The following is a 13277-nucleotide window of genomic DNA, read 5'->3' on the forward strand; positions in this document are numbered from 1 at the left end:
CATTAGATTTTTTAAAATTTTGAAAATCCACGAAATTTTTTGTGAAAATCCGCGAATTATTTTTGTTTTGTTTTACGATGTACACCAAGAGAACATATGTTCACAATTAATTTATAAGATGGGCGCGAAGCGCCCACTAATGCTAGTATACATAAATGTGTACAATAAAAATAATTTTTTTTTAAATAACACTGATTTAATTAAATTTTTAGATTTTTTCTCACTATAAAATTTTGAATTGTACAGTTCAGGGTGCAAGGTGTAAGTACATAGTGCATATATTGTACTGTGCAGAGTATAGTGTATATATTGTACTGTGCAGAGTATAGTGCATGTATACATAGTGTATATGGTGTTCTGTGCAAAGTATTGTGCATATATTGTACTGTGCAGAGTATAGTGCATGTATACATAGTGTATATGGTGTTCTGTGCAAAGTATAGTGCATTTGTTGTACTGTGCAGAGTATACATAGTGCATGTGTTGTACTGTGCAGAGTATAGTGCATATATTGTACTGTGCAGAGTATAGTGCATATATACATAGTTGTGAACCATATCCCTCAAATTTCCCCTGTTGTAAGGTCGTCTCCGACAAACTGTATCTCCGTTGAACCCTCCGTCCACCCACCAAACCAAACATTGCCAAGGATTTTGCATAGCATAAACAATAACCTCATGGAGCTAATAAAACTTTAAGTGCATTAAAAGAACCCAGTTAAACATAATTTTCAGTGAATCATTTGCAATCAAACAGTGAACTTATTTAACCAGACGAATATTTATTTTCAGAAGAATTAAATTGCTTTAGACTTCAGTTCAAACAACTTTTCGGCCTAACACAGTTTTCTAGATTGTAAGTTCCATATACCTAATTCACAACAGTACCTTTTAAACCTTTTTTTTATTAATCAGTTCACAACAGTGCCTTTAAACCCTTTATTTATCGATTCACAACAGCAATAAAACATGATCCCCAAATCCTGCTAAACCTACTAAACCTAAAATCTCCAATCCTGCTAAACCTACAAAACCTAGAATTCCAATACTCATTTATTGATAAACACCTTCAACTGTTTAATCTTTATTAACAATTATTATTTATATGCATGTACGCCAATAACAATTTGTATTTTGTAGGAAACCTCGTTACTGAAATATACATTTTCAAGAAGTTCTCATCTATCTGTGTATGGTTTGAAAGAGTGTTTCCTTAGCCTATTTGCCTTTGGATTTGTCATTCTTCGAGTTACATATCCTCTGCTTCAGTTCATCCCGCTTCGAGCAATATTCCTTTTGATCGGCTCACAATAGTGTATATGGTGTTCTGTGCAAAGTATAGTGCATATGTTGTTCTGTGCAGAGTAAAGTGCAGGTATTGCACTGTACAGAGTATAGTGTGTGGTACCTGGCAACAAATGTGGAGTTCCTCAAGGTTCGGTATGAGGGGCAGGAGTAAAGAGAAATCAAGATGATTAGGAGGGATATCCATATCCAGTATCTGGACAGGTGTAGGCACTTAACAATACTAATTGATAAATCATTGGAAAGCTCTTATGCTCGACTTTTAGAATCTGCAAAAATTTTCAAAATTTGCAATTATTGTTCTATCCACTCTTTTCGTATGTTATAAAAAATTTCTGAACCCGAAACATCGTTGTTTACACAATTTTTGACACTACAATATCTCATTGTTGAAAAATATTTAAAATTAACTGTCCACACAATACCGTACAAATAGATGTACTTAGGATTAAACCCACTGAGGCCGAAATTTAAAAGAGTATCGTTGAACAAAACTCCCGAGTTTCCTTTTTGGGGTCTTTACATTTGTGTAGATTTTGATTTAGGAGATTCTAAAAAAATAAAGAATATAAACAATCTGAAAAATAACATTTCATGACAAAAATATTGATATTCACAAAACCCCATTCGTGAAACCCGGGTTTTAAAACTGGTTTTCATAACGATACCCTGTCTTAAGTTTTGGGCCCTGTACTCTATGATACCAACTCAGTCATAAGGAAACATTTTTCGACAAAATTCACTGTACAGTATAAACCTAGCCAGGCAAAATTAGGAGAGTTATGCCCGCCCCTGGGAAAAACCAAAAATGTGAAAATTTCTTTTGACGGGGTTTATGCAAATAATTTACACATTTTTTTGCAAAACTTGTAAAATCTGTTTCCTTATGTCATAAACTTTCCAAAAAGCTGAAAATTATCAAAATCTGGCAACTGAAAGTGGGTCAAAAGTATGGAGTCTATGTAAGCGGATATATTTAACTACGTAAGTATGGAGTCTATGTAAGTGAATATATTTAATTACTTAAGTATGGAGTCTATGTCAGTGGATATATTTAATTATGTAAGTATGGAGTCTATGTAAGTGGATATATTTACCTCTGGGCGGAGATGAAATGTTTGATTGGTCAAATGATATTAAAGATGGAGTCCTAGACAATACTTCTTTAGATTGTGTTGACTCTACCTCAACTTCTCCTGGTGAACACTTTCAAAATTAATGATCTTTCAAGTCGGATCATTTTTGTTATTTTTATGAGTATATGCAGCCCTATAGATGGTTGGAATTTAATGATCGTTTATTTTCGAACATCTTCGTTCTTTGATTTAGATGTTGTCAGCAAATGTCAGCCACAAAAAAGGATTGATTATAAATGATGGTTCTGAATTGAATAGGTGTATCCATCGCGCAGTTTTACATTTTCAAACATGAATTTTGAAACTTTGAGCTAGAAAAAAAGGACTTCGATTGGCAATCTTTTACAACCTTTTATATCCACACAAAAATATTTACATCCAAAAAGACTTTTTTCCAAAAGTCATAATTATTAGGGAAATTGTTTTTTTTTTCATGAGGGGGGGGGACAATTATTTTTAAAGAAAATATAAAGTTATCTCATTTACCTTTAGATTGTACCACAGTTTGGTTTGAAGTGGTCACCTCTGGTGGCAGGAGTTGTGTAATTCTCAGATATTTTACTATACTTCCAACATCCTTTATCAAATGTAGATAATGTCAGGTTTCACTTTTTCTCAAACCAAAAAGTTGTAAATTTCCCATTTGAAAATTTTTCAAGTGACGCTATTCTGTTCAAGGCTGTTCACAAAGCATGATACTTTAATGAATAACTTAAACTTTATAAATAAATTGATCTAAATGTGAAATATTGTCTCATGCTTAATATATATAATTTAATTGATAAAATGCATAACTAGTTAAAGAAGGAAAAAAGTTGTAAACTACAACAAAATTCATTTAGGAAATAAGGATAAGGAGATTTGCTTTTACAAATGCAATTGATTATGTATTATGCTTTACAAATCATGCACCGGCTTTGAAAACAAATATTTCTTTCTTCTTATGATCTAATTTTCCCCTGTTACTGAAGAAGGAGGTATAGTTATTTGCTCTTGTGAGGATGCACAAATGTTATCTATATAATGACCCAAGCTTGTGATTTATCGATTTTACCTGACAAAGAGATTTAATGTCGTCGTAACTGGATTGCAGCGGTTGAAAAGCTTCAATCTGATTGGTTAGAGCTCGCTCCACACAAAGCTGCTTCCAGCTCCCGCTGTGCATGGACACATCCACACTTGAAAACAATTTACGTGCTCGGCGCCTACAGTTCAAGAATTAAAGGGATGGAAGGATCAATTTCTCTTGATCCTCCATGCAAAGTGAGCAATTTTACAACGGTACCTTATAGAGGTCTGTGTGTGAAATCTATTTAAAACCAATGGAATTCTTGTAAATGTGAACTTGGTGTACAATGTGTTCAGTGTGAACGCAACCCACCCAGCTGATCTATTACTTTTGTCCTTCAAAATTATTAAATATTTTACGTGAAACGCAATTTTTTCAAAAATTCACAAGAAAATATTTTCTGCCACGTCTAAAAAGTGAATATTTTGAAATATGAAAAAGCTTGCAAACAAAAGGTTCAATACAGTACAGTGAATATGCAGATATATGAATACATAGCAAGAGTTTTTATAATGTCGTCTTATCAACATATTTGAGATAAAATGCCGTGGCCCCCTGTAAGCATTTGAGCAATTTTTTCCATGGAACCATCTGATGACATATTCCCCAGAATTTCCCTGATATTTCTCCGATATTGTTCCCCCAAATTTGGTGAATTTTGGGGGATCAATTTCTCGAATTTTAGTCTCTCCTTTTATGTTATAAATTTCTAAAAATTTATTTTTTCAATAAAGCTGGTGATATTCTGGAGGCAAAATTCTCCAAATTTTAGTTGCAAGAAAAATAGGAAAATATGTTGCCCTCAAAATAAGAAAAAATATAACCATTGATTTCCTCGTGGTTTGGGTTAAGATCTTTTATGTAAAAAAAGTTGGGGGATAAATCTCGAAACTGTTTTCCCTGAAAATGTCTTGATAATCTTAAGAAAAAATTCTCCAAAAAAAAAAAGAGATATTTATCAAGTTTTCTCAGGAATTCGTCCAAAATTTTTTCATAATGTGGGATGTATTTGGGGAAAAAGATTTAATGAATTTTTACGTTATCTTTTGGAGTAATAATCCACCAAAAATAGGAAGGAATTTTTTTTATAGTTTTTCACTCTTTTTATTTTACCTCTAAATCTTTTAAACCTAAATATGAAATGTCAACAATGTCAGGATGAAAAAGTTATAGGGTTTAGTAAATTACACTTTGTTGTAAGCTTTTCAGTTCCTTTATGGAATGTCACAAAATTCCAGAAAAAGCATTGTATTTCTGTTTTCTCTACCTATAGGCTTTAAGGTAGGTCTATTCAACGCTAGATTTTACACTTAAGTAACTATTTATTAAAACAGGGTGACCGGCGTAGTGGACACTCAACAATAGTAGATATATATGTATATTTACAAGGTTAAATGTTAATCCTTTATTTGGTTACAAGATCGGCATAAAATGATGATAATAGTTATGAGAAGGAGTATAGATAAGGTATCCTAGGTTTCCCTTATATACTACTCGAGGATATTTATTACAGGAATATTATTATTTTTCTGAATTTATAAGTTTTCATTTTTCTGGAAACCATACTGCAAGCAAGCTAGCCACGTTGCTCAGCACATCAGCAGCAATATATTTTCCCTTTTCCTTAATATTCCTGATTACACAAGCACACCTTCACCGGAGAATATAACTGCAGTGCACAGTGCAATAAGATAATATTTGCATCAATCAATTCATTAAAAGTGACTAAAGGACTGTGAACAAATATATAGGATGTTATTAGTCAGTCCTAGTTACTCTTGCAACAATTCCAAGCTAAATTTTACTGCTGCTGCTAGAGATGTGATTTAAAAAAACTAGAATTATTGTTTTGAAAACTCCCATGTATTATGAATGAAAGAAGAAAATGTAAATTGAGTGCATTTATGTTTAATTTGCTTGGCAATATGCACAATGTAACTAACTTTCCAATTTAATATCGTTTAACATTGCATTTTATTTCATAAATCTTACCTAAAATGCTCTATTATGGTGGAATTTTTGTTTTATTTATTCGCTTATATGTGAGATGTGCTAGAGAATGTCCCCCCCCCCCTAGCAAATCTTAATGCTATATAAGTTGAAATTTAGATTTTTCCCAAGTTTAGAGTATACAGCACTCCTTTAACCTCGTATTCTAAATGATTATGTTTCACATAAAGCATGCTCCAATCCATACCTTACTAACTCGTAGATGTATTTAAAAAGTACCTTTTATGTGAACTTACTTTTTAATTTAACTTACTTTTTCTCCTTAAGACAGTAATGGAACTATATCACTAGGAGAAAAAAACTTTGAAAAAAACTAGAAGAAAAAATAAGAGAAAAAGGTAGTGGAATTTTGGGGTTTAAATTCTCGTTCATTTTATGCCGAGTAAATTTGAAAAACAATAGAGAATTCTCCATGATTGAGGAGGCATTTGGGGAAATTCAGGAGACTGGTTGGAGTAAAAAAGAACGAAGAAAAATGTGTAAAGAAAAGTTTATTAGGAGTGTGAGTAAAATTCTCCAAACTTTTGCTCCTTCGAGGATTTCACGAGAAAGTGAAAAAATTCTCCAGAATTTCTCGAAATTTCCCCAAAATTGTTTACTGGGGGAGGATCAGTAACATTTTGTATTGTACATTTTTGAATAGTAACATTTTGTATAGGTAACATTTCGTATAGTACACTTTGTATAGGTACCATTTCGTATAGGTTACATTTCGTCTAGATAACATTTGGTATAGATAACATTTGGTATAGGTAACATTTCGTATAGGTAACACTTAGGGTAATTTTTCGTAAAAATGTAAAAATAAAGATGAAAAATGAAACACCGAATCTATTTTGGTATTTATATTTAATGTTACATGTTCATTTTTTTACAGTTTAGTTAATTATCCGATTTTTGAAGTTCATGAGCCACCTGCTGCAGATATTCTTTGTCAGGCAGAACTGTTCAGCAAGTAACTTAAGACGTTGATGATTGGCCATAGTTCTCTCTGTTTGCACAGGTCCAATAGTTAACATTTTTTCCAGTACTATTAAAGGTATATTTATGATAGTTGTTATTGATTATTGCATCCTTTCCACGAGTAGACTTAGTAAGACTTATCTGAGACATGGTTGAGGTTTTTGTACTTTTGCGGATTTTCTTGAAATGGTTCGCAGTTTTCTTAGTGAAATATTCATGATTTTCTTACAAAAATATCTCGACGTTCTTTAATTTTTACATTTATACGAAAAATTACTATGGATGTTACCTATACAAAATGTTACCTATACGAAATGTTATCTATACAAAATGTTACCTATACGAAATGTCACCTATACAAAATGTTTCCTATACCAAATGTTACTATACGAAAATGTACTAGACAAAATGATACTATACGAAAATGTACTATACGAAACGTTACTGATCCCTGGGGGAAAACCGAGTTTACAGTATCAATTGCTGTCCTGCATATTTCAGGGCTATTAATTTACCTTGAATTAAAAATAAAAAGCAGTTTTTTTTAAATTATTAAAAAACGTAGGACTCTACAACCGCTTTCATAAATTTTTAAATAAATTTCAAGACGACATTTCATGCTCTCTTGCTATGTATTCGTATGTGTGAAATTGGCTGGAGATTATTGAGGATAAGACTGACAAAACCTCAATCTTAATTTTAATAGCTATTTATCTGGAACCAGAAGTTCTATGCAGATCTTTTATATTTTAGTTGTCGTCGTAAAAAATAAAACAAAAAAGACGACTTTCAATTATTACATTTTGATTTCTAACAACCTTTTAAATAGCAGAAACGATTTAACAAATAAACAAAGAGAAGTTGTCAATTAACAATTATTCTCTTTGTTTACTTGTAATCTTGTATGTTAAATACAACTACAGACAACACATGCATTCTTTAATAGGGATAAATTAATAAGGAAAAAACACAAACAATGTTTTTATTTCTATTAATGAAAAGAGCAATTCATTCGTTTTGCATTAAAATATATCAACTCTGCAATTGAACACAGTTTTTCCTCAATAGCTTGTCAAAAAAAAGATCTAACGGCAAAAAAGAGAATTCACTATATAGTAAATACTAACCTCCAATATATTGGAGTATCCTCTATATATTGATAAACTAACCTCCAATATGTTGGAGTATCCTCTATATATTGATAAACCAAGCTAAGATCTTCACATTCATCAACCTCTTCTAGAAATCGTTGCCTAAATATTAAAACTATTAACCATATTAGGAAATTATTGTACAGCCAATCTCACAAATATTAATACATAGCAAGAGCACATGAAATGTCGTCTTGAAATTTATATAAAATTTATGACTGTTGTAAGGGTTGAATACGATTTATTAAAATATATCCAAATATCATTGTAGAGTCATAAGTTTTTTGATAATTCTTAAAAAACTGCTTTTTATTTTTAATTTAAGGTAAATTAATAACTTTAAAATGTGAAGGACAACAATTGTTATATTGAAGTCAAAATTCCGTGGCATTTGATCTTAAAAATGTTGAGAATAAGACATTATGAAAAAACTCATGCTATGGGATTCACTGTATATCAGTAAAAAACGTTAATAACAATTTTAAGAACCTGTACAATCAATAATGCTATTACTTTATTTGAACCAAATTCCAGTCTTGGAAAAAACTTCTACTCCCAGGAAGGGACTGTGGTTGTAGTTTCAAGTGACCCTCTGTTTAAAGAGGGCTAGGCACGATTCACAATGGTAACCTTAAACTCTTTATAAAAGAAGGGTCCTTGACATGACGCCACAGTCTTCCTAACACATTTTCTATAAATAGATTAGGTTATTACCTATGTTTTCCCGTCTATAGATAGATTAGGTTATTACCTTTGTTTTCCCGTCTATAGATAGATTAGNACCTATGTTTTCCCGTCTATAAATAGATTTTAGAATATTACCTATGTTTTCCCGTCTGTAAATAGATTAGAATATTACCTATGTTTTCCTTTCAACATTCTTGAAAGCCAGGGTTTACGAGAGAAGCAATTAGTCAGGCACTGTATTAGGATATTTTTCATGTCGTTTTAGAAAAAAAGTAAAAAAACTGCGTCCGACTATTTTGATTAATTAAAATCTGATAAATTATTCTAAAAATAAAATGTGAAATTAACAATTATTCGAAATTAATAACATTGATATCTTATTTTGAACTTGATCAGACAAACCTGCATTCACAACTTTAATAGAGGTTGAAATTACTTTGATCAAATTAGGAGAATTATATATCCCTGTATGCATGACTGGTAGAGGCTAGGAACAGATTTCTTTAAATTCCAATCAATGTTTTCAGAAACAACCTCTCCTATCAACTCATTCCTGGATTAATAATCAGATTCAAATTTAATTTTTGCAAAAAAAAGTTTAAAGAAAAGTTCATTTTTGCGATGTTAGAAACAACTATTACGTTTTATCTAAACCATCATATTTTATTTCAAGGTTAGTTTTGTTTAAAAATAAACTATTTAAAGTGCGAACCATAAATGATGATCAACTTTGTAAAAGGAAGACGGCTATAAAAATATAACAATTTCTCGTCCGAGCCACAACGAAATCCTTCTCCTTCCATGTAGTGTTTAACATTTTCGATTCTTAAAGATAAGACAATTGTAATGCACAAAATATGATAAAACTAAAGTTTTGAAATGATTACATCATGTTGGAACCTTCAAATTCATGAGAATGATGGCAAACTTTATTAGTCAAACCTCTCTGTCTTGCAATAAAAATAAATAGCAAAACATTTGTCATACCTCTGCCTTTCATTTTTCCTAAGAAACCATCGGTAAAATTCTATGATGAATGAGGTAAATGATGAGAATGTGGCTCGGATCAGAAATGTTTGTGGTTGGCATTCCTACCCTCGTTGAATCAAGAATGATTTTAAATAGTCCAATATACAGTAACATTTTAAAATTTCAGACCCATTCCACTTATAAAATTGAGTTTCAAGCTAAAAATATTTGCATTTATAACAATGAATCAAATTCATATCCACGCAAGGTTATAATGCAAGGAAAGTTAATTGCAGTTGTGTATGCTCTTCGTACATATTGAAACCAGTTCTCTTTGAGCAGAATTTTTAAACAAGAATAGATGCATTAGTGTTCGTTTCGTATCCGAGGAGGATAAAAGCATAATTTTGATAATTTTGATAATTCACATAGTAGTTTGCTATGACCAGAATATGTCATTGCATTTTTATGTGAAAGCATGATCCCATGTCAGGCTTCGACATCCGTCTTGTGTTTACATTACCACCCACAGACAGTACATTGCAATACAAAAGATGCGTACACCTCTGAAATACGTCTTTCCATGCATTATAACCTTGAATCCACGCGTATTCCTTTTCCACAGTTTTATTGCAGGCCTCGCTCGCTGCATAATCATGATTTTAAAAAAATAATAAAGAGTCTAAAATACGTGGCTGCACTCTAAAATTTAACAATTTACATGTAATATTTTTAAAATAGAACTTTTAACACGATTTTAAAATTTCCAATAATTTATATTAGGATTTACAAAGAAAGATACGTGCTTTACTTCCTGTGTTGAAGGAAGATAGGCTTCTAATATCTCTGAACGAACCACAACCATATTCTACCCAGTATCTTGAACTAGTATTTATGTTAACAGTGCTGAGAGTATGTTTAAATAAAGGTTTTATTGACGAAACAAATAAGAATTTAAGAAACACGTTTTTAAATGTCGTCTTCTTAGTCAACCTTTCGGGAAACCAACGGAGGTTTATTAATCCACTATAGATTCAGATATGAATTAGGACCTACGGAGGTTTATTAATCCACTATAAACTCAGATATGAATTAGGACCTACGGAGTTTATTAATCCACTATAGACTCAGATATGAATTAGGACCTACGAAGGTTTATTAATCCACTTATAGACTCAGATATGAATTAGGACCTACGGAGTTTATTAATCCACTATAGACTCAGATATGAATTAGGACCTACGGAGCTTTATTAATCCACTATAGACTCAGATATGAATAAGGACCTATGGAGGTTTATTAATCCACTATAGATTCAAATATCAATGACGTGAATTTATAATTCCACTGTAAGTATTTAAATTTGGATATTACTATAATTTCACTGCAGAAGGATTCAATTCAAAATTTATCTGAACCCATCTAAGGATGTATTAAAACCTCCAATTCCAATGTATTTTCGGAGATTTTTAATGTATAGTATACTTTATAGAGGACGTGAGGTCGATCTCTAATGAAACGTATAAAGTAACTTCCAGTATATATATTTCTTATAACTTTTACTAGAGGGTTCAGAAATGTCTCAATATCAAGATCACAGGAGTTAGACTGAAAGTACAATGCCTCGTATCCGTTCTATCTCATTCCGGTGAATCTTGTGGAACTTGTTTTAGGCGGCCAGGTATCGTCTTCCACAACTTAACAATAAAATGCATTTCACTTTCACAATGATTCAAATGCCTGGGTTATTGTTATGTGAGCTCTCATTGTAGCATCTTTTTTACATGCATTAAATGTAAATTCTTCTTCTCATTTTCTATTTCATACTTTTTTGGGGAAATTACATAAAAAATTCATACGTTTTGTCTATAATAAGAAAAAACAGAATAACCCGTCAATGAGTAAAATGTAACTTAGAGTCCTGGTTTACCGTCAGATCCTTTACTTTCTGTTTAGAATACATACAGTTATAAAACTTGAAATATTTTAACAAATATGAACAAATCTACGTATTTTGATATCATATTTGATGATTTGACAAAATATGGATGAAATTATTAATTGATGTAGAATTACACATTACAATGTGAAGAATTCAATTGTTAAACTAATTTTACTGAAGTTTTTGAAACAATTATCAAAAAATACGGCATTTCCGAAATATGGCCGGCTTTTTTAAATCCCACCAAACTTTTTAATGTTTAGTAAATCTCTTATACGAAATTGCATTAATGTTCAAGCAAAACCCCACGCAGCAAATTATCCCCCCCCCCACTCCTCGACTGTTCAAAAGTTTCTAACTCCAGTCTTTAATTCAATTCTCATCCATTCAAAATGGAATTCTAGAAGATACAGTTTAATTTCTTGCTGGACTTTTCTATAATTGCCTTGCTCGATAAAAATTAGTGTTTTAAGTTCCCATAGAGTCATTATAAAGACACTTTTGTCTTGATGGGAACTCTCTCCAAATTACATTTTTTCATCTCACCACATCGACCCTTTACACACAATCCCCCAACCCCCTCCTACAACAACCTCCCTCCTCCCTCCGCCATATACCCCCACCTCCCCATTTTCTTCTCCGGATTTACAAAAACAATACATTTTCCCTTCTCTTATACTCCGCTTTGCCTTGCCTTTATCTACCCTATCCCCTCCCTTTAATTAAGAATTACGCAAAATCGAAATTTCTTAAGTAACGCGTGATTTGCGTGATTTTACAAAATCAGGTTATAATTACGAAAAATTTAAATTCCTTAAATAACTCGTAATTCTACGTAATTTCTCTAAATTAAATTTAAGAAAATTCTCGAAATTATGCCATAATTTCGCGAAATGTGGTCGAAATTGTGAGTATAATTCCGCGAAATTTAAGTTTCGTTTATTACGCGTAATTCTGCGAAATTCCACGTAATTTCGCGTAAGTGAAGAGGCAATTATGTTGGAAACCCTAACGTAGTTGTTATGGTAACGAATGACCTATTGATGTTAGTACGTATATTTTACGCTAAAAATTCAGACACTTACTAAATCATTAAAATGGCTAATTGTAAATAAAGTGTTAATATGCACCAGATTTGTTTTCTATAGTTTTTTATAACAAATATTTCCTTTAGAACTTATGAGTCGTGTAAACAGTCTCATTGCAATCAAAATATAAAGATGGCAAATAGATGTTATGGAGAACAATGTTAAAATCATGATTTTATTCTAAAATATTTATTATCAAACTTATTTAGTTCAATGAGTAATTTAAATGCATTTAAATTTTTCTTATTTCCAACAATATTAAAACACAGTGGTACCCATAAAACAGTGGAATAGTAAGACGAGATTTAATTGTTTATTTGCTGGTGTATAAAGCAAATTGCACATTGGCACACTTGCTCTGATTCTTGTTCATTGAGCTATAGAAACCATGACTTTCAATTCACTTTTACTGGGTCTCACTATAACTTCACATGTTTGTACCTCAAATCGTGTGTTGGGGGTTTCATAACCTCAGTAAATTTTTCCAATTTGGTTAAATTTTAGATTAATATGTTTTGATACCGAATATTAAGGGACAATATAACTTTCTTTAATACTATCTCTTTGATGAGGTATATAGTGGGACCCCCCACCCCCCTCCAACCAATCTTCGACAAAAAAAAAGCCCAATAAGTATTGGTTTGAACTTTTATTATGACTTGATTTACTAATTTGATGTTTTCATAATTTTAAACGCGTTGTCGTTTTTTATGAATTTTACTTTGTCTACTATACTGTCCGACCTCCTAGTCGACATATTTCTCTTTCCGTCTTACGCAATATTTCCGTTCGAGGAACAACAATCTGAATCAGAGGATATGTTGCGCAAAAAAATAAAGAATTGATGTAAGTTTAAAGTTTGAAAGTTTGCTGAGTTCGTAAATGTCTTATCTTTGTTTTTCTTTCATTTGATTTCATTAAGGTCAAAATAGGAAAACTCTTTTAAGAAATTCTTTCA

At 31.6% G+C, this 13277-nt stretch overlaps 1 protein-coding gene across 4 annotated transcripts in view; it reads right to left on the reverse strand.

The window, feature by feature from the left end:
* Nucleotides 1-10289, reverse strand: part of LOC111709846 (T-complex-associated testis-expressed protein 1) — a 25058-nt gene extending 14769 nt beyond the window's left edge. For 2 of the 4 annotated variants that reach the window (XM_023483765.1, XM_023483763.1), the window contains exons 1-8: nucleotides 10096-10289; nucleotides 8786-8873; nucleotides 8493-8554; nucleotides 7652-7735; nucleotides 3495-3645; nucleotides 2927-3017; nucleotides 2402-2500; nucleotides 1408-1517 (exon numbers count right to left, since the gene is read on the reverse strand). In XM_023483765.1, coding sequence (XP_023339533.1) covers nucleotides 1408-1517; nucleotides 2402-2500; nucleotides 2927-3017; nucleotides 3495-3645; nucleotides 7652-7735; nucleotides 8493-8554; nucleotides 8786-8873; nucleotides 10096-10154 — 744 coding nt within the window. In that variant the 5' untranslated portion in view covers nucleotides 10155-10289. The remainder of the gene's footprint in view (nucleotides 1-1407; nucleotides 1518-2401; nucleotides 2501-2926; nucleotides 3018-3494; nucleotides 3646-7651; nucleotides 7736-8492; nucleotides 8555-8785; nucleotides 8874-10095) is intronic. The other 2 variants (XM_023483764.1, XM_023483766.1) reach the window with 2 other exon arrangements.
* Nucleotides 10290-13277: the final 2988 nt, after the last annotated feature.

Source organism: Eurytemora carolleeae, unplaced genomic scaffold (assembly GCF_000591075.1).
Source record: "Eurytemora carolleeae unplaced genomic scaffold, Eaff_2.0 scaffold1004, whole genome shotgun sequence".
NCBI classification, from domain to species: domain Eukaryota; kingdom Metazoa; phylum Arthropoda; class Copepoda; order Calanoida; family Temoridae; genus Eurytemora; species Eurytemora carolleeae.